The sequence below is a fragment of the Dipodomys spectabilis genome, unplaced genomic scaffold (genome assembly GCF_019054845.1).
Source record: "Dipodomys spectabilis isolate Male_0828 unplaced genomic scaffold, ASM1905484v1 ptg000175l, whole genome shotgun sequence".
Classification (NCBI taxonomy): Eukaryota; Metazoa; Chordata; class Mammalia; order Rodentia; family Heteromyidae; genus Dipodomys; species Dipodomys spectabilis.
In genome coordinates, this window is record NW_024870852.1 from 14,931,952 (window position 1) to 14,949,945 (window position 17,994).

The following is a 17,994-nucleotide window of genomic DNA, read 5'->3' on the forward strand; positions in this document are numbered from 1 at the left end:
CTCTTTAATGATCATTCCTTTTTCTGTTGTCACTGCCCTCTTTCTGATAGGATCGACAGGTATAATGTCCCTAAAGCTTTTATGAATCCATTTTAATTTGTTCTAATTTAGTTTCTCCTAATTTACTATTAGTTAAACAATGATAACTTTTAAATGTAAAATTGGAGGCTATACAGAGGCCAAATGATTGTTTAATTTGTTTAGAAATATTTCAGTAGTCTTGAAGGTTAAACGTTAAAGTTGATTTTGAAAAGACATTGCATGTGAATTTTAAAGATTTAAACACCAGATGCTTCAGGGTAATTCTGAGCATCTGAAGAAGTCTTAAAAGTCGAATTCTATAAAATTCCAAGGAAATGGTTAAAAGCCTCAATTCTTTTTGAAAATAGGGTTTTAAGACTAACATCATTGTAAAAATGATACTGAAACTGCCAAGTTCCACATTGGTTTATGTGAAAGTTTGTGGGCTGGGAGCCAGAAGGTGTCCTGGCCCTGTGTGCTCTTGTGCACTGTCAGGCCTGGTGCTCAGGCCAGTGGGGCGGGAGCATAGTGCTGTGGGTGCCCGTCATGCTCACTGTGGCTGCTGTGGTCTGTGCCTAGTGGAATGCTGTGCTTCTCGTTACTAATACTTAGTTGTTTTCCCTCCCTGTGGGATGTGGCATTGGGTTATATCCTAGCTCTTAATACAGATTCAGCTGCTGGGCTCCTGATACGCAGCATTCATCTCGTCACCCAAAGACTCAATTCCCAGTGGCGGCAAGACATGAGCATATCATTGGCAGCTCTAGAGCTCCTCTCTGGTCTGGCAAAGGTGAGGAGGATAGTCATTTATTTTAACACAGCAGCTTTGAGTTTGGCTCTTTTTTCTGTATTTATTGACCCCTTGGTTGAGAGTATTACAATTTTGGCCATAGTCACATACTTTATATCCAAAGTACGAAATTGAGCCTCCGTGTGAAGCTTTAGTGAAATGAACTATACTTTTTAAAAATAGGTTCAGAGTCTGAATATTGTAACTGTTAAATTACAGAAATATTTATTTGCACATAGCAATATGATACCTAGAAGCTTTTTAAGGAGTTGTTATGCTAAAGTGTGCTAATCGGGAAGATCTTTGACTACTATCTTCCATTATTAGATATAAGCGAAAATTGTGTGTTTACATTTCTTTTATAGCTATTATTTCAGTTCTTAGAGTTAGGTAGCCATTTGTATTTCTCTTAAGTATTTTTTGTTTATGTGTGCCAGTCCTGAGGCTTGAACTCAGGGTCTGCGAGCTGTCCCTGAGCTTTTTTTTTTTTGCGGGGGGGTGGTCCAGTCGTGGGGCCTAAAGTCTGGGCCTGGGCGCTGTCCTTCAGCTCTTCAGCTCAAGCACTCTACCACTTGAGCCACAGTGCCACTTCAGGCTTTTTTCTTTTTGCTTATGTGGTGCTGAGGAATCAAACACAGAGCCTCAAGCATGCAAGGCAAGCGCTCTACCGCTGAGCCACCTTCCCAGCCCCGATGTCCCTGAGCTTTTTTACTAAAGGCTGGTGCTCTACCACTTGAGTCATAGTTCCACTCTTCGCTTCTTTGGTGGTTAAGTAGAGTCTCAGGGACTTTCTGTATGGACTGACTTCAAACCAAACTCTGAGTAGCTAGAATTACAGGCATGAGGTACCAGTACCAGGCTAGGATTTTTCATTGTCTTTTTTTAAAAAACAGAACCAACTTCATTATGGTAGATGTCATGTTCAAAACATGCTTTAAATTATCTTTTAAGTAGTTGTACAAAGAAGTTTCAATTCAGCCTGTCCTCTTATGAGTACAATGCATTTTGATGAGTCTCACCCCTTCATTCTTTTTTTAGGTGAAATTTTTATAACAGTTTTATTGGTGCGTGCGTGCGTGCGTGTGTGTGTGTGTGCGTGCGCGCGCGCGCACATGTGTGGGTGTGTTGGTACCAGGGCTTGAAGGTATCACTTGTACTCTTGTTTTGATTTTTTCATTCATGCTGGGAACTCTACCACTTGAGCCATATCACCAGCCAAAAATTAATAAATTTAAAGTAAACAGTTCAGTGCCTTTTACTACATTCACAGTGTTGCAAAACCATCTCTCATAGTTCAAATGTGTTTTTTTTTTTTTTTTTTTAATTACCCCAAAGAAAGCCCTGAACCCATGGAGTAACAGTTGCTTTTGCTTCCCCTTCCCAGCTCTGGACAGCTCTATGGGTCTATTTCTTTTGGATATTTCATCTGGATATATCTGTTCTGGACCTTTTCTGCCTTGCTTTTTCATTTGTTGTGTTTCACTGCTAGTATACATTTTGTCAGGATTTTATTCCCTTTCAGGCTGAATAACACTGTGTTGAGTATGTGTATTACAGTTTGTATATCTGCTTGTTAGCTGATGGATGTTTTTGTGTCTGTGTGTGTATGTCAGTCCTGGGCTTGAACTCAGGGCCTCCTTGCTGTCCCTGAGCTTCTTTGCTCAAGGCTCTACTGTTTGGGCCATAGCTCCACTTCCAGCTGTTTTGGTGGAGGAGTAGTTAATTGGAGATAAGAGACTCAGGGATTTTATTGCCAAGGCTGCCTTTGAACTGTGATCCTCAGTTCTCAGCCTCCTGAGTAGTTCGGCTTACAGGCAGGAGCCACCAGTTTCTGGCAGCCATCCTCTTTATAGCATCATCAGTAGTGCTGCTATAAACATATTTTTTGCCGGTTTTAATTGTTTGGGGTATCAAGGAATGACATTGTTGGGTCCATGGTAATTCTAACTTTTTTGGGGGGGGCCTGAACTCTGGGCCTGGGCGCTGTCCCTCAGCTCTTCAGCTCAAGGCTAGTACTCTACCACTTGAGCCACAGCGCCACTTCTGGCTTTTTTCTTTTTGCTTATGTGGTGCTGAGGAATCGAACCCAGGGCCTTAGGCATGCAAGGCAAGCACTCTACCACTGAGCCACCTTCCCGGCCCCTTCTGTCTAACTTTTTGAAAAACTGCCAAGTTGTTTTCTATAACTACTAAATCATTTTACTCTGGGTTCCAGTTTTCAGTTTCTCCACATACTCACCAGCATCTAAGGCTTTTTTTTTTTTTTTTTTTTTGGGTGCTGTGGCAGTCTTGGTTCTTGAACACAGGGCCTAGATGCTGTCCCTGATCTGCACTCTATCACATGAGCCACAGTTCCACTTTCAGCTTTTTTGTTTTGTTTTGTTTTTTGTTCTTTTTGGGTCCGGTCATGGAGCCTGAACTCTGAGCCTGGGCGCCGTCCCTCAGCTCTTCAGCTCAAGGCTAGCACTCTGCCACTTGAATCAGCGCCACTTGCAGCTTTTTTCTTTTTGCTTATGTGGTGCTGAGGAATCGAACCCAGGGCCTCATGCATGCAAGGCAAGCGCTCTACCACTGAGCCACCTTCCCATCCCTCAGCTTTTTATTACTTAATCAGAGACAAAAGTCTCATGGACTTGGCCAATTTGGGTTGGCTTCGAACTTTGATCCTCAGATCTCAACCTCCTGAATAGCTAGGATTATAGGTGTGAGTCACCAGCTCTAAGTTTTTTTTAAATCAGCATGGGAAGGGAAGGATTATCTTGCATATATGTTTTGAGGACTACATTGTAAGCAGAAGGTGGTACTGTCTAGGATGATAAAGTTCAAGACTTTGTTTTGAGATATAGAAGCAAGCGATCAGATGCTGTCATATATCACCCACAAGAGTAAAAATAGGCAAGAATATCTAGTATATTGTCAGTACCATTAGACCTTACCTAAAAAATCCTGGGATGGGCATATATTATAAGGGGCATTTGATGATACAAAAAGTAAGAACGTGCAGGAAGAACTATGTTGTCCAAGAACTAGATACTGTATACTTTAGTATACTTTTTTGGACCACAATGAGGCCATGGCTGGTGCTGATCATGTCTGGCACTCTATAACTTTTTTTTTTTTGGGGGGGTCCATGGGGCCTGAACTCTGGGCCTGGGCACTGTCCTTCAGCTCAAGGCTAGCACTCTACCACTTGAGCCACAGTGCCACTTCCGGCTTTTTTCTTTTTGCTTATGTGGTGCTGAGGAATCGAACCCAGGGCCTCATGCATGCAAGGCAAGCACACTACCACTGAGCTACCTTCCCAGCCCTGGCACTCTATAACTTGAGCCACACCTCCAGTCCTGCGTTTGACTGGTTAACTAGAGACAGGATTTTTTTTTTTTTCCAGGTCCAGTCGTGGGGCCTGAACTCTGGGCCTGGGCGCTGTCCCTTAGCTCTTCAGCTCAAGGCTAGTGCTCTACCACTTGAGCCACAGCGCCACTTCCGGCTTTTTTGTTTTTGCTTATGTGATGCTGAGGAATCGAACCCAGGGCCTCAGGCATGCAAGGCAAGCACTCTACCACTGAGCCACCTTCCCAGCCCATAGCTAGGATTATAGTCATGAGCCATCTGCACCTGGCTTAGTTCACTCTTCATAGTTAGTAATTAGCCTTAGTTGGACCACTGCTCTGGATCCACTAATGAGTTATAATTATAATGAATTATGGATTGCATGGCTTATCTACTATAAAGCTACAATAATCAAAACAGCCTGAGGCTGGTGGTGTAGTTCAGTGGTAAAGTACCTGCCATGCAAGCGTAAGTCAGAGTTCAAACCTCAGTATTAGCAAACAACAACAACAATCAGATGTTAGACAGATGAATGAGTAAAAAAAGATATGCTGTGATAGGGTGCTGGTGGCTGCTGCTTATAATTGTAGTTACTTAGGAGGCTAAGATTTGAGAATAGCAGTTCAGAGCCAGCCAGGGCTGACAAGTTGGCTTTTACTTCCATTTAAAATAAAAATTTAAAAATTAACCGGGCACTGGTGGTTCACCTGTAATCCTAGCTACTTAGGAGGCTGAGATCTGAGTATCACAGTTCAAAGCTAGCTTGTTCAGGAATGTCCATGAGACTCTCATCTCCAATTAACCACCAGAAAACCAGAAGTGACACTGGCTCAAGTGGTAAAGCATTTACCTTGAGCTGAAGAGCTCAGGGACAGCACCCAGACCCAGAGTTCAAGCCCCAGGGGCCAACCAAAATTTTTTTTTAAATTAAAATGAATATATAATACATATTTCATGGAATAGTACACAGTCATAAAAGGAAAATATAAAAGAAAAAATGAAAATGTCATTTGCCAGAAAATAGATGGAATTGGAATATATCATTGAGCAAGATAAGCCAAGCTCAAAAATCCTTGTGACTTTGGGTTATATAAGAATTCTTTGGTATTACATTATAGATGAACAAATAGATAATTGGACTTTAAAAGTTTTTTTCTAAAAATATTCAAAATAACAAAAAAGAAAATAATCATTTTATTGTATTTGGATTCCAGATTCCATAAAGAATGCTCAACAATCAGTAATAGTCTTTCTTTCCATTGCCTGGTGTTTGACAGCAGTATAGCAGTGCAAAGAAATTGGTCAGTTGTAACATCTTCAAAGTTGAATTGAATGAGTTCTTCACTTGCTAAAGATGGCCCTAGTGGAGTTGAGGTGTGAGTTATGCCAACAAAAACAGAATCATTATATTAGTCTCCAGGATAGGCAGAACATTCCTCAGAAGGACAAATGGATCTGTGATCAATCAGTGCAATTCCGAAAATATTTGGCTTCCCTGAAAGCAGGTAGAGGTTTTGGTGCCATTTCTCAGGTGGAATCTCTGTATTTAACAAACTCAGGAGTACAGAGTACTCTAAGTTGTCAAGAAGAGTGAGTTAAGAGCAATGAGATCATGGTGTCTAGAGTCTGCTATGGACAGTGGACTGAATCCAAGAAATTGTGGATGGTCCAGTGGTGTACAATGTGGATTCTATTAACTTTTATGTTGGTACCATCATTCACTGTGTGCTTCTGAGACAGTGAGGCAGCAAAATGAAGAAGGTATGCTGAGCTGAGTCCAAATGGTAAGACTGGCATTAAGAAGCTCCTGCCTGATAAGTGAGTGTCATGGATCCAAAAACTAAGATACTATCTACCACATCCATATCTGGACAGAAGATTAGGAAGCCACCACTGCCTAGTAGAATCTCCTTGGTAGCTGGATCTGAAGTCTGGAAGTTGATTCTTAAACACCTGTGATCATTAAAAAGAGAAAAGCACAAGGAAAAATCCATAAATGCTAAAACAACCTTGTTAAAAAATAAGAAAGTTTTTTTTTTTTTTTTGGTCGGTCATGGGGCTTGAACTCTGGGCTTGGGCACTGTCCCTGTGCTTTTCAGCTCAAGGCGAGTGCTCTACTGCTTGAGCCACAGAATCACTTCTGTTTTTTTTTAGTGGTTTATTGGTAGTATCTAGTGGTAGTATCCACCTGTAATTCTAGAAGTTGGGAGACTTAAGGCCAGACTGAGTTTTACATAGCAAGACCTTCTTTCACAAAAATAAACAGTAACAAGAAAAAAAACTGTGTATGAATATATGCAGAAGTTTTATTAGTAATATCTAGAAGCTGTTAACAACCCAGATAACTATTAATAAGATCCTCAATAGACAATTTTGTATATGTTCATATAAAGGAATACTACCTCAAAAATAAAAAGGGATAATAGATACATGCAAAAATATAGATAAGTCTGAATATAACTATGCTCTGTAGAAGGAAGAGGGAAAGATGAAGAAAGCATATTTTGTACAGTTTTGTCTCTATCATTTGAGTAACTTCACTTCTGACTTTTTTTTGTGCTTAATTAGAGATTAGAGTCTCACAGACTTTCTTGCCCAGCTGGCTTTGAACTGTGATCCTTAGATCTCAGCCTTCTTAGTAGCTAGGATTATAGGCGTGAGCCACTGGTGCCCAGACCTATGGGCACTTTAAATATGTGCAGTGAGTATGCCACCAAGCAGCCACCAAGTACTTTGTGCAGAACGGTGTACTACTGCCAGCTGTCTTCCAATCTCAGCATTGATGAGTCGGTTTGATGATACGAGAAACTAGGCCAAAGTAAAATACTGCTTTAGGACTTGAAAAATGCCACTGTTTTAGTAGAGAATGAAATACTCTGTTCCTGTATATAAATAATCAAAAAACATGGCCTTCTGCAGTATATCACATTCTCAAATATGCCTAGCTTCAGAGAAAATGTTTCCAAGTTGGTACAGTGATTGTTGGGTAATTCTTTCTGTTCCCCAAATGACCATGCTTAGGTGAAGGTGATGGTCGACTCAGGGGACCGAAAACGGGCCATCAGTTCCGTGTGTAGCTACATTGTATACCAGTGCAGTCGGCCAGCCCCTTTACACTCCCGGGACCTGCACTCCATGATAGTGGCGGCTTTTCAGTGTCTGTGTGTCTGGCTGACTGAGCACCCTGATATGCTTGATGAAAAGGTAAGTTTTTTTGTTTTTTTTTTTTTTTTTGTTCTGCCTGCAGAGCTAGAGCCCAGCTTGTCTATAAATAAGGATTCTAGGTAAAAATGTTACTCCCCACACATTTTTCTGGTGGGCACAGGTATCTAGTCAATTTTCAATGCCTTCTACCTTATAGGGAAGCAGGCATTATAAAGAGTCCATAACGAACCAGATTTCTATGGCTCACACCTGTAATCCTAGCTATTCAGGAGGCAAAGATTAAGATCACAGTTTGGGAAAGAAGTTTGTGAGACCCTATTTCAACCAATAGGTTGGTACATTGGTATGTGCCTGTCATCCTAGCCACAGTAGGAAGCATGTATAGGAAGACTGCAGAAAGCAAGACACTATTCTCAAAAATAACTAGAGCAAGCCTGGTGCCCGTGGCTTATACTTGCAATCCTAGCTACTCAGAAGGCTGAGATCTGAGGATTGTGGTTCAAAGCCAGCCTGGGCAGGAAAGTCTATGAGACTCTTATCTCTAATTAACCACCAGAAAACTGGAAGTGGTGTTATACCTCAAAGTGGTAAAGTGCTAGCCTTGAGCAAAAAAAGGCTCTGAGTTCAAGCCCCACGACCAAAATTTTTTTAAAAAAATAACAACATATAAAGGCAGGGTGGGGGGGGCGGGGGAGAAGAGAATGAAATAATAAGATACCAGAGCAAAAAGGCTGCAGGCATAGCTTAAGTGATAAGAGCATCTGTCTAGCAAAAGCCAGTCCTGAGTTCAGTACCACCAAAAAATAAAATAAAATAAAGCATACATAGTGAATGTGAAAGAAGAGATGTTAGGCTCATGAATATTCTAAACGTTATTAATAAAATCTTAGTCATATTCATTATAGCTTCTGAAGTTAGGATACTAGAAATTATTGAAAAATGTCAATCATTTGATGAGCTTTTCTTTGGTTTATTAGATATTCTAATGTCTTTTATTCATATGAACTCAAGGCCTCAACACCGAGCCTTGATTCAATCTAAAATGTCTTTAATCATCCCATGTTTAGCTAAATTAATGTTGTATCTTTCACTTGGATTTGCATGATTTTGTTTTTTTTTGGGGGGTCTGGTCGTGGGGCCTGAACTCTGGGCCTGGGCACTGTCCCTCAGCTCTTCAGCTCAAGGCTAGCACTTTACCACTTGAGCCACAGCACCACTTTGGGCTTTTTGTCTTTTTGTTTATGTGGTGCTGAGCAATCGAACTCAGGGCTTCATGCATGCAAGGCAATCGCTCTACCACTGAGCCACCTTCCCAGCCCCTGCATGATTTTTTAATCCATAGTAGTTTATAAGAATTGGGACTGGGAAGATGGCTCAGTGGTAGAGTGCTTGCCTTGTGTATATAAGGCCCTGGGTTAGATTCCTCAGCACCACATAAGCAGAAAAAGCCAGAAGTGGCGCTGTGGCTCAAGTGGTAGAGTGGTAGCCTTGAGCTGAAGAGCTGAGGGACAGCACCCAGGTCCAGAGTTCAGTCCCCATGACCAACCAAAAAAAAAAAAAAAAAGAATTGGGACTGATGGAATGGAATTTAATGTAGCTTTACTTAGTCTCTTTCTCTCTCACTCTCTCGTTCTCGCTCTGAACATGCAAATTTAGTTCTTTACAGAGAAATTTGGAAGGGGATTTAAATTTATTATATTTCTATGGTATTAGTATATATATAATAAAGAAAATTAGAAGTTAAAACTCCATTACCAAAATATAACCTCTATTACTGTATTAGCATTTTGATGGATTCTTTGTCTGCTCATGAAAAGATGTATTACTAAAATTTATCTACCTTTCCTGCTTTTAGGACTGCCTTAAGGAAGTACTAGAGATTGTGGAACTGGGTATCTCAGGAAGTAAGTCCAGGAACAGCGAGCAAGAGGTCAAGTACAAAGGAGATAAGGAGCCAAACCCTGCCTCAATGAGGGTAAAGGATGCTGCTGAAGCAACCCTCACATGGTATGAAAGTGATTGTGTTAGCAGTAACCCCATCAGCTCATTTCTTTACAGATGGTTTGATATTAAGTGACTTAGCCCCTTTAGTTGATACTCTGTCTCCAGAAATTAAATGGAAAGGAAATACTCTTGTACCAGTTTGGTTTTTTTTTTTTATACCCAGATAAATCAGTAGCTTGGGTTTCTGTACTAGTTGATATTAATTCAAGACAAATTATGTTCAAGTTAGAAAGGATCTTGGAGAGATTTACTCTGTCCCTTCACTTTGATGGCTGAATCCAGAGATGAAATGTGTCTGTCTGTGGTCTCCCCATCAAATCTGCCTCCTAGTTGGTTTCTTCTACAGCATTTGTATTACATCTTATAAGTCTATTCAGCTAATATTTATAAAGTTCCTGTTTAGAACTGGGTAATAGGCTGGGCGTGGTGGTTTACTCAGAAGGCTGAGATAAGAAAGATTGCTATTTGAGGCCAGTCCTGGCAAAAAAGTTCTTGAGACGCTATCTCAATGGAAGAAGCTGGACATGGCAGTTCATGGCTGTCATCTCAGCCACAGCAGGAAGTATTAAATGGGAGATTGAGATCCAGGCATAGACCAGGGCAAAAAGTAAAACAGTTTCAAAATAACTAGTACAAAGAAGAGCTGATGGTGTGGTTCAGCAGTGGAGTACCTGCCTAGCAAACACAAGACTGAATTCAAGTATCAGCACTTACCCTTCCCATCTGTCACCCAAAAAAGAACTGGATTAGAAATGAGTCAGAACCAGTCACTCCACCAATACTATCTTGCTCAGTAGGAAAGATTAAAAATATAAACACAAACTGCTATATGAGTAGGCTGAAATAAGTTCTCCAAGGGAAAAGGAACAAAATGCTAAAGAGTTAGAAAGAGGAAATATTTCTAGATAAGAGGAAAATCACAGTGGACATCATCCCTAGGGAAATCAGCTTAGCTGAAGGGAAAAGCAGACCTGCTACCTGAGATTCTTCATGCTCTCCTCATTTTTTGCCTGACTTCCCTGTTTTCGGTCTTCTTACTTTCCTATTCACCTTGTATTCTGTGACCAAACTCATCCTTCTGAAGCACAATTTTTATTCTGCTGCTTGAGTGTTATTCTGCCTTATTGTTTGAATTTAACCTGAATTTCAAGAAGCCTGTCAGATCTCTTCCACTTTTCCCTAGTGCCCTCTGCCATAGTCCAGTTAACTTGTGGTGAACTGGACATGCTTGTTCCTGCTTATGTTTTTCCCCTGAATTACAAAGCTTCTTTCCTTTTCCTTTTATCACACCCTCTTACTTTTCAGTACTAACCTCAAATCTAGCTACCTCCATGCCACTCTTGGGTATTCTGCTTCTGAATATGATGCCTTTTGACACAAGTACATTCATTTCTGATCCTACCACGCAGCATAGTTGTGTACTATCATGATCATGTCTGGTTTATTTGATACATGCTTGACTCCTCAAGATGGGAGGAGGTTTCTGAGGAGGGACCCATTTCTGTGATAACCCTCCCAGTGTTGAACACCTAATACACACTTGCAGAGTAAAGATTAGCTGTTTGGGCTGAGTGCTAGTTGCTCGTGCCTATAATTCTAGCTACTCAGAAGTCTGAGATCTGAGGATTGTGGTTCAAACAGCCTGGGCAGGGAAGTCCATGAGACTCTTATCTCCAATAAACTACTCAGAAAAGGCTGGAAGTGGCGCTGTGGCTCCAGTGGTAGAGCGCTAGCCTTGAGCACAGATAAGCTCAGGAACAAAGCCCAAGACCTGAGTTCCATTTCCAGGACCGGCTGAAAGCCAGCCCAGGCAGTCTGTGAAACTCTTCTCTCCAATAAACCACCAGAAAACCAGAAGTGGTGCTGTTGCTCAAATGGTAGAACACTAGTCTTGAGCTGAAGAGCTGAGGGACAGCACTCAGGCCCAGAGTTCAAGCCCTACCACCGAACAACAACAACAAAAAAAGATTAACTGGGTTTTCATAGTCGTCGTCTTCGTCGTCATTTTTTAATCTCCTTTGGGGTAATAACTCAAATTCAGAATTAGGACTCTTAGAAGTCATTTAAGTTGCCGGGCTTGGTGGCTCACACCTGTAATCCTAGCTACCAGGAGACTGAGATCTGAGGATCATGGTTCAAAGCCAGCCCAGGAAGGAAAGCCAGTGAGACTCTTATCTCCAACAAACTACTCAGAAAACGGAAAGTGGCACTGTGGCTCAAGTAGTAAAGCTCTAGCCTTGAGCCGAAGAGCTGAATGATAGTGCCCAGGCCCAGAGTTTAAGACCCACGACTGACAAATTTTTTAAAAAGTCATATAAATTGCCCCTTTGTGGGCTAGGAAGGTCGCTTAGTGGTAGAGTGCTTCCTTCACATGCACGAGGCCCTGGGTTCAGTTCTTCAGCACCACATAAACAAAAAGCCAGAAGTGGCGCTGTGCTCAAGTGGTAGAGCGTTAGCCCTAAGCAAAAGCAGCTCAGGGAGCTCAGGGACAGTGCCCAGACCCTGAGTTCAAGCCCCACGACCGCCCCCCCCCCCCAAAAAAAAAATGCCCCTTTGCTTAAATCAGCTTAATTACCGAGTTATTTAGTATCTAATTAGAGATTAGACTTCAAATGTCCATTTCATTTTAATTATTAAAAGCTTGTTTTATATTGAACTAAAGTCTCTCACTTTAACTTTGACCAACTGGTTCTTATTTAGACTTTTGAGAGTAATACCCCTTTAGTCCAGGTAGTAGCAATATCCAAAGACAGAGTTTATATTCTTTCTGATTTAGCTCTGGTACCTTCAGATATTTTCATATTATAAGGACTGAATGAATACCTTTGTTATCATGGTCCTCAGCTGGTACAGGTTTGATTGTGTATCTCTTATAGTAGATTTCAGAGTATAGTACTTTAGATGGCTTTTAAATTTATGTGTGTATACACACACACACACACACACATATACACACACATATATATGTGTATACATACATACATTCTGCGCCTGGCAGGATGATATATATATATATATATATATATATTATTATTATTATTATTATTATTATTATTATTTTGTTTGTTTGTTTGGTTGGTCCTGAGGCTTGAACTCTGGGCTTGGGCACTGTCCCTATGCTCTTCAGCTCAAGGCGAGCACTCTACCTCTTGAGCCACAGTGCCACTTCCAGTTTTCTAGTGGTTTATTGGAGAGAAGAATCTCACGGACTTTCCTGCCCGGGCTGGTTTTGAACCATGATCCTCAGATCTCAGCCTACTGAGTAGCTAGAATTACAGGTGTGAGCCACCAGCGCTCAGCAAGATGATGTATTTTTATTAAGTGTATTCAGGGACTGCATAGGGCTGGTGATTGACATTTAGTCAACTAAAATTTTGAGTCTTGCCGGTGGACCACGCCTGTAATCCTATCTACTCAGGAGGCTGAGATCTGAGGATCACAGTTCAAAGCTAGCCTAGGCAGGAAAGTCCGTGAGACTCTCATCTCCAATAAACCACTCAGAAAACTGGAAGTGGTATTGTGGCTCAAATGGTAGAGCGCTCCCCTTGAGCTGAAGAGTTGAGGGACAGCACCCAAGCCCAGAGTTCAAGCCCCACGACCGATGCAAAAAAATTTTTTTTCTTAGGGTCTTAGTATGTGTCCTATCATTTGTCATTCTCATCCTGTCATTTCTTCGGAGTGTTTAAATATATGCACAGAATTGTACATTTCTTTTTGTCAGTCATGGGCCTCAAAGCTAAGGCCTGGGTGCTCAAGGCTAGCATTCTAGCATTTTGAGTTTTCTGGTGGTTAATTGAAGATGAATCTTAGGGACTTTCCTCCCTGGGCTGGCTTTAAACTGTGATCCTCAGATCTCATCCTCTTGAATAACTAGGATTACAGGTGTGAGATACTAGTACCCAGCTGTACTTTTTTTTTTTTTTTAATTGTTTTTGTCAGTCATGGGGCTTGAACTCAGGGACTCAGGGCTGTCCCTGAGCTTTTTCACTCAAGGCTAGCATTATATCACTTTGGTCTGTGTTTTTTTTTTTTTTTTTTTTTGGTTGTTGTTGTTGATCATGGGGCTTGAACTCTGGGCCTGGGCACTGTCCCTCAGCTCTTCAGCTCAAGGCTAGCACTCTACCACTTGAGCCACAGCACCACTTCTGGCTTTTTCTGCTTATGTGGTGCTGAGGAATCGAACCCAGGGCCTCATGCATGCGAGGCAAGCACTCTATTGCTGAGCCACCTTCCCAGCCCCGCATTGTATCACTTTGAACCACTGCTCCACTTCCAGTTTTCTAGTGGTTAATTGGAGATAAGAGTCTCATAGAGTTTCCTGTCTGGGCTGGCTTTGAACCGTGATCCTCACATCTCAGCCTCCTGAGTAGCTAGGATTATAGGCATGAGCCACCACCATTGCCAGGGTTGAACATATCATCATTTAAGATTTGTCTCATTATTTTTAGTCTTAAAATCCTAGCTTTCTCTGATATATTCCTCTCTGATGCCCAACTTCTGATCAACTGGATTTAATGAGCCTGTCCTGTGTATTCTAATTAAAGATTGACTAAAATATCAAAAACAGGTAGACTCACAGCCTGTCTAATTAAAGATGTTGATTAAAATATCAAACACAAGTGGTCTCACAGCCTATCAGCAGAAAATTTCCTTCAGTTTCACAAGGATTTTTTAATCTGGTCTACAAGTTTGTTGTGACACACTGTCAAAAAGATATCTTGATTTCAGGGATACTTACCTGCTTTGCCAAGCTAGTGACAAGAGAAAATGTGGATAGGCTGGTACGATTTCATCTTAGTGACGTATTCCCTTTTTAGCAACCTGTTTGATAACATGTCTTAAATGAAACCATCTCTGTCCTATTTTAAAAAATCAAAGTCATATTATTTAATTACTTACTGGTTATTTCTCCTCTTTGCTTTCTACAAATCATTAGGGACCTGAACTCATCATCAAGTTATGTTGATTCTAGAAATTCTTTGATAGCCCTTTAGGAGGGGTGAAAATGGAAAGAAAATATTTGTTGAACTGTTTTGACTTCCATATCAGGGATGTTTAGGTTCAAGCCTTAGAATGAGAGAGGAAGACATCCACCCAAACTGAAGGTTGAGTCGCGAAAGTAGAGTCACAGAATATTAATGTTCTAGATGAAAGGCCAGGCGATATTAAAACCTTAAAGTAAAATTTTTCTCTTGTAATTACAAAATATTTTCTCTCTGAGCTTCAATTTCTTATTATAAGTGAGTATAATAATGATAGCTGTTTTAGAGGGCTGTTAAGAAAGTACAAGAAATGACGTGCATTAAGTGCCTTCATGAATGTATGCACAAATCTGTCTATGTAACAATTCCTGAATGTTAAGGCTTTTGCAGTTGAATTCCAGTTTGTAAAGCATTTTCTGTTACAGATTTTTATTTAATGATTATAGTAGGTCTGTGAGATTTAACTATTAGATGCTTCAGGTTGTTTATTTGCAAGAAGGCAGCAGGGGCAGGTTTCTGGTCTTTAGTGTGCGTGTGTGTGTGTGCGCGCGCGCTTGTGTGTGTGTGTGTATGTGTGTGTGTGTGTTGTACTTTTCATTTGAGCCACTCCCTACCCCAGTCCTTGGGCATTTCATTTGAATTTCAGATAGGCTCTTGTGTTAACTTTGCCTAAGCTGTCTCACACCATGATCATTGTCTCTCTGCCTCTAGAGTAGGTGTGCTTCACCTTAGCCAGCTGTTTTCTGGCCTGTTAGCAATCACTTTGTTCTTCTTAGCTTGTTTTGTCTTCTGAAAAGTGAGGGGGTGTGGCTGATTAGGATCCTTTTCTAGGCCTAGAATACTTTAACTAGCATGATCTTGAAGCTGGGACACAGCAGATTTTTTTTGGGGGGGGGGGGCGGTCCAGTCATAGGGCTTCAACTCTGGGCCTGGGCGATGTCCCTCAGCTCTTTAGCTCAAAGCTAGTGCTCTACCACTTGAGCCACAGTGCCCCTTCTGGTTTTCTGGTGGTTTTTGGAGATAAGAGTCTCATGGACTTTCCTGCCCAAGCTGGCTTTTTACGCGATCCTACTCAGCCTCCTGAGTATCTATCTAGGATTACAGATGTGAGCCACCAGTGCCTGGCTACAAAGCAGATTTTTTTTTTAATGGGCTTATATCACTTATAATGGGGGGGAGAGTGTTCTTTATTATAGCTTCACACATATCCCATCATTTAAATGTATCTTTAGAAACGTCATGATTTGGAAGTATAGGTAGCAAACTGAAGTTTGCTCGCAAGTTTATTAGAAAGTGCTCTTATCTCCTAGTAGAGGAAGGGAGAAAGCAGAGCTGGACAAAGAGAAAAACTGAACTGTGATACAGTTGCTTATTTCATGTTCTCTCAGTTTGGGGCCAGGGGCTGGGACTTTACAACCTACATGTCAGTCATTGGGTGAGAGCTTTGTACCTAAGTGTGGTGTTTCTCCTTGGCTGAGGGAAGTCTTTGAGAGAGTATGTTGACATCTGCAGCCACCATCTCTGTGCTTCTGGAGGGCTAAGTCACACAACATGCTGTGGCCTTTAGAAGAAATAAATATGACCTGCAAAGGGGAAACATGACTATGCTCAAGAAAAATGAAGGGAAAAATGGGTATATGAATACATGAGGTAAACTTAAGATTTTATTTGGGAATTAACTGTTTTTTATTCTATTCTCCATAGTATTATGCAGTTGCTTGGCGCATTTCCTTCACCCAGTGGTCCTGCTTCTCCTTGTAGTCTGGTGAATGAAACTACTCTGATCAAATACTCCAGGCTGCCAACCATAAACAAGCATAGTTTCCGGTACTTTGTATTGGACAATAGTGTCATCCTAGCAATGCTGGAGCAGCCTCTTGGAAATGAACAGAGTAAGTTGGACCACTTTGCGCCTTCGTTACTGCTATATCAGTATGTGTTCATCAGTGTTGGCAAGGAAAGAGAGGCTGATTTTTATGTGATTACACATTTGTCAGTGGTTCTTTGAGCTGTGAGATAATAGCACCTGAGAAGCAGAAGACCAGAAGATAGAATATACATATGAAGTAGAATCACTTAAAGGCCCTTTATGTATATCTGAAATATTAGACAAGTACGGTGTAGTTTTATAAGCAGTTTAACATAGTGGTTGTTAGTGTGTATGAAAACCATTGTCCCTCTTTCTCCCCTTGTGAACTTTAGATGCTGTCCCTGGCTCCCTTGCCTCTCACCCCTCATTGTTCTATTTCAGTATTGCCACCCACAACACCTAGAAATGTGAGAGTCATCTTTGTTTGCACTTCCTGTTACTTCCTTTTATAAGTTTCCAAGTTTCTACCTCCCCAGTGACTCTTGAATCTTTCCTCTGTGTTTCTTTCAGTACCTCCACCTCAGGGCCTTAGTACTTCTTACCTACATTATTGCAGTTCTTTCTACCTCGTCTGACACACTTCCTCTCCCCTGCCTCATCAGTTCAAAACTTGTTCACCCTTACTTCTGCTCTACTTGCTGCACTGTAGTGTCCCTTCTTAGATATAGACCTGACCTACTAGAAACCCTTCACAAATTTACCATTGACAGAATGTTTTCCTCCCACTCCTTCCCCCATTTTTAAACCTTCTTGAGGTATAGTTACCACTATAAACCAAATGATGCCAAGAAAGTTTTTTCCTGATAGCAGTTGACATTAGCTAGTATGCCAAGATAGCATGATTTCAGAGAGGCTTATTGCAGGCAAGGTAAAGGAAAATGAAGGGTATAGAATCTATGAGTATAAAAGGACCCAGGGAATCATCTGGTTTAGTTTCCTCATTTACAGGTAGAGAAACTCAGAGAGGGTAGGTGACCTGATCAGGTAGCTTGAGACGTACTTGATGTGGATAGGACTTAAGATTTGTTGTCCCACCATGGTAGAATTTTCTCAGTGGGGGAGATACTATCTTACCTTTGCAAAGATAGAGTCTAGAATGCTGAAAAAGTTTTGCTGAATGTGAGTGCAATCATATAATCCATAAAATGAAAGTAAAACATTGCTTGCCCTGTAGTTTGAGATACAGACTGCTATCATGTGAGATTAAGTGTCTTTAATATGAAATGAAATGGGGCCATTTATCGTTGCTCACCTCCAGGATTGCTGGTCCCAAGCCTTTTCTCTAGGCTCTCTTCTTCTTTGCCTCAGACTTAGGGCTTGTCTGGTGTTCTCTCCCCTGTGCCCATTTTTTGTGCTTCAGCTGGCCTCTTAAGATCAAATCATTTGCCAAAGAGTATGCAAAATCCCAGTTCAATGTTCCCTTCTGCTTCCTGGCATATTTCTAGGTGTTTTAGTATTACTCCACTCTTATTCCACTTGATTGCATAATAAGTCCAACAAAAATATAAAAACTTGAATTTGAAACATTAAGAAGGACATTTTATTTGTTATAATAATTATTAACAGAAGAAATGACAGGAAAGCACAACAAATTTGACTCTCACACTTGAGACAAAAGAATAAAAAGGAGGGGCTGGGAAGGTGGCTCAGTGGTAGAGCTCTTGCCTTGCATGCTCGAGGCCCTGGGTTCGATTCCTTAGCACCACATAAGCAAAAAGAAAAAAGCCGGAATGGCGCTGTGGCTCAAGTGGTAGAGCGCTAGCCTTGAGCTGAAGAGCTGAGGGACAGCGCCCCGGCCCAGAGTTCAGGCCCCACTACTGGAACCAAAAAAA

General features: G+C 41.2%; 1 protein-coding gene across 2 annotated transcripts in view; it reads left to right on the forward strand.

Annotated features, from left to right (window-relative positions):
* Ralgapb (Ral GTPase activating protein non-catalytic subunit beta) overlaps positions 1 to 17,994 on the forward strand; it is a 94,211-nt gene that overhangs the window by 53,952 nt on the left and 22,265 nt on the right. Inside the window, exons 16-19 of one of the 2 annotated variants that reach the window (XM_042694358.1) lie at positions 678 to 811; positions 7,163 to 7,345; positions 9,162 to 9,313; positions 15,997 to 16,184. In XM_042694358.1, coding sequence (XP_042550292.1) covers positions 678 to 811; positions 7,163 to 7,345; positions 9,162 to 9,313; positions 15,997 to 16,184 — 657 coding nt within the window. The remainder of the gene's footprint in view (positions 1 to 677; positions 812 to 7,162; positions 7,346 to 9,161; positions 9,314 to 15,996; positions 16,185 to 17,994) is intronic. The other variant, XM_042694359.1, reaches the window with a different exon arrangement.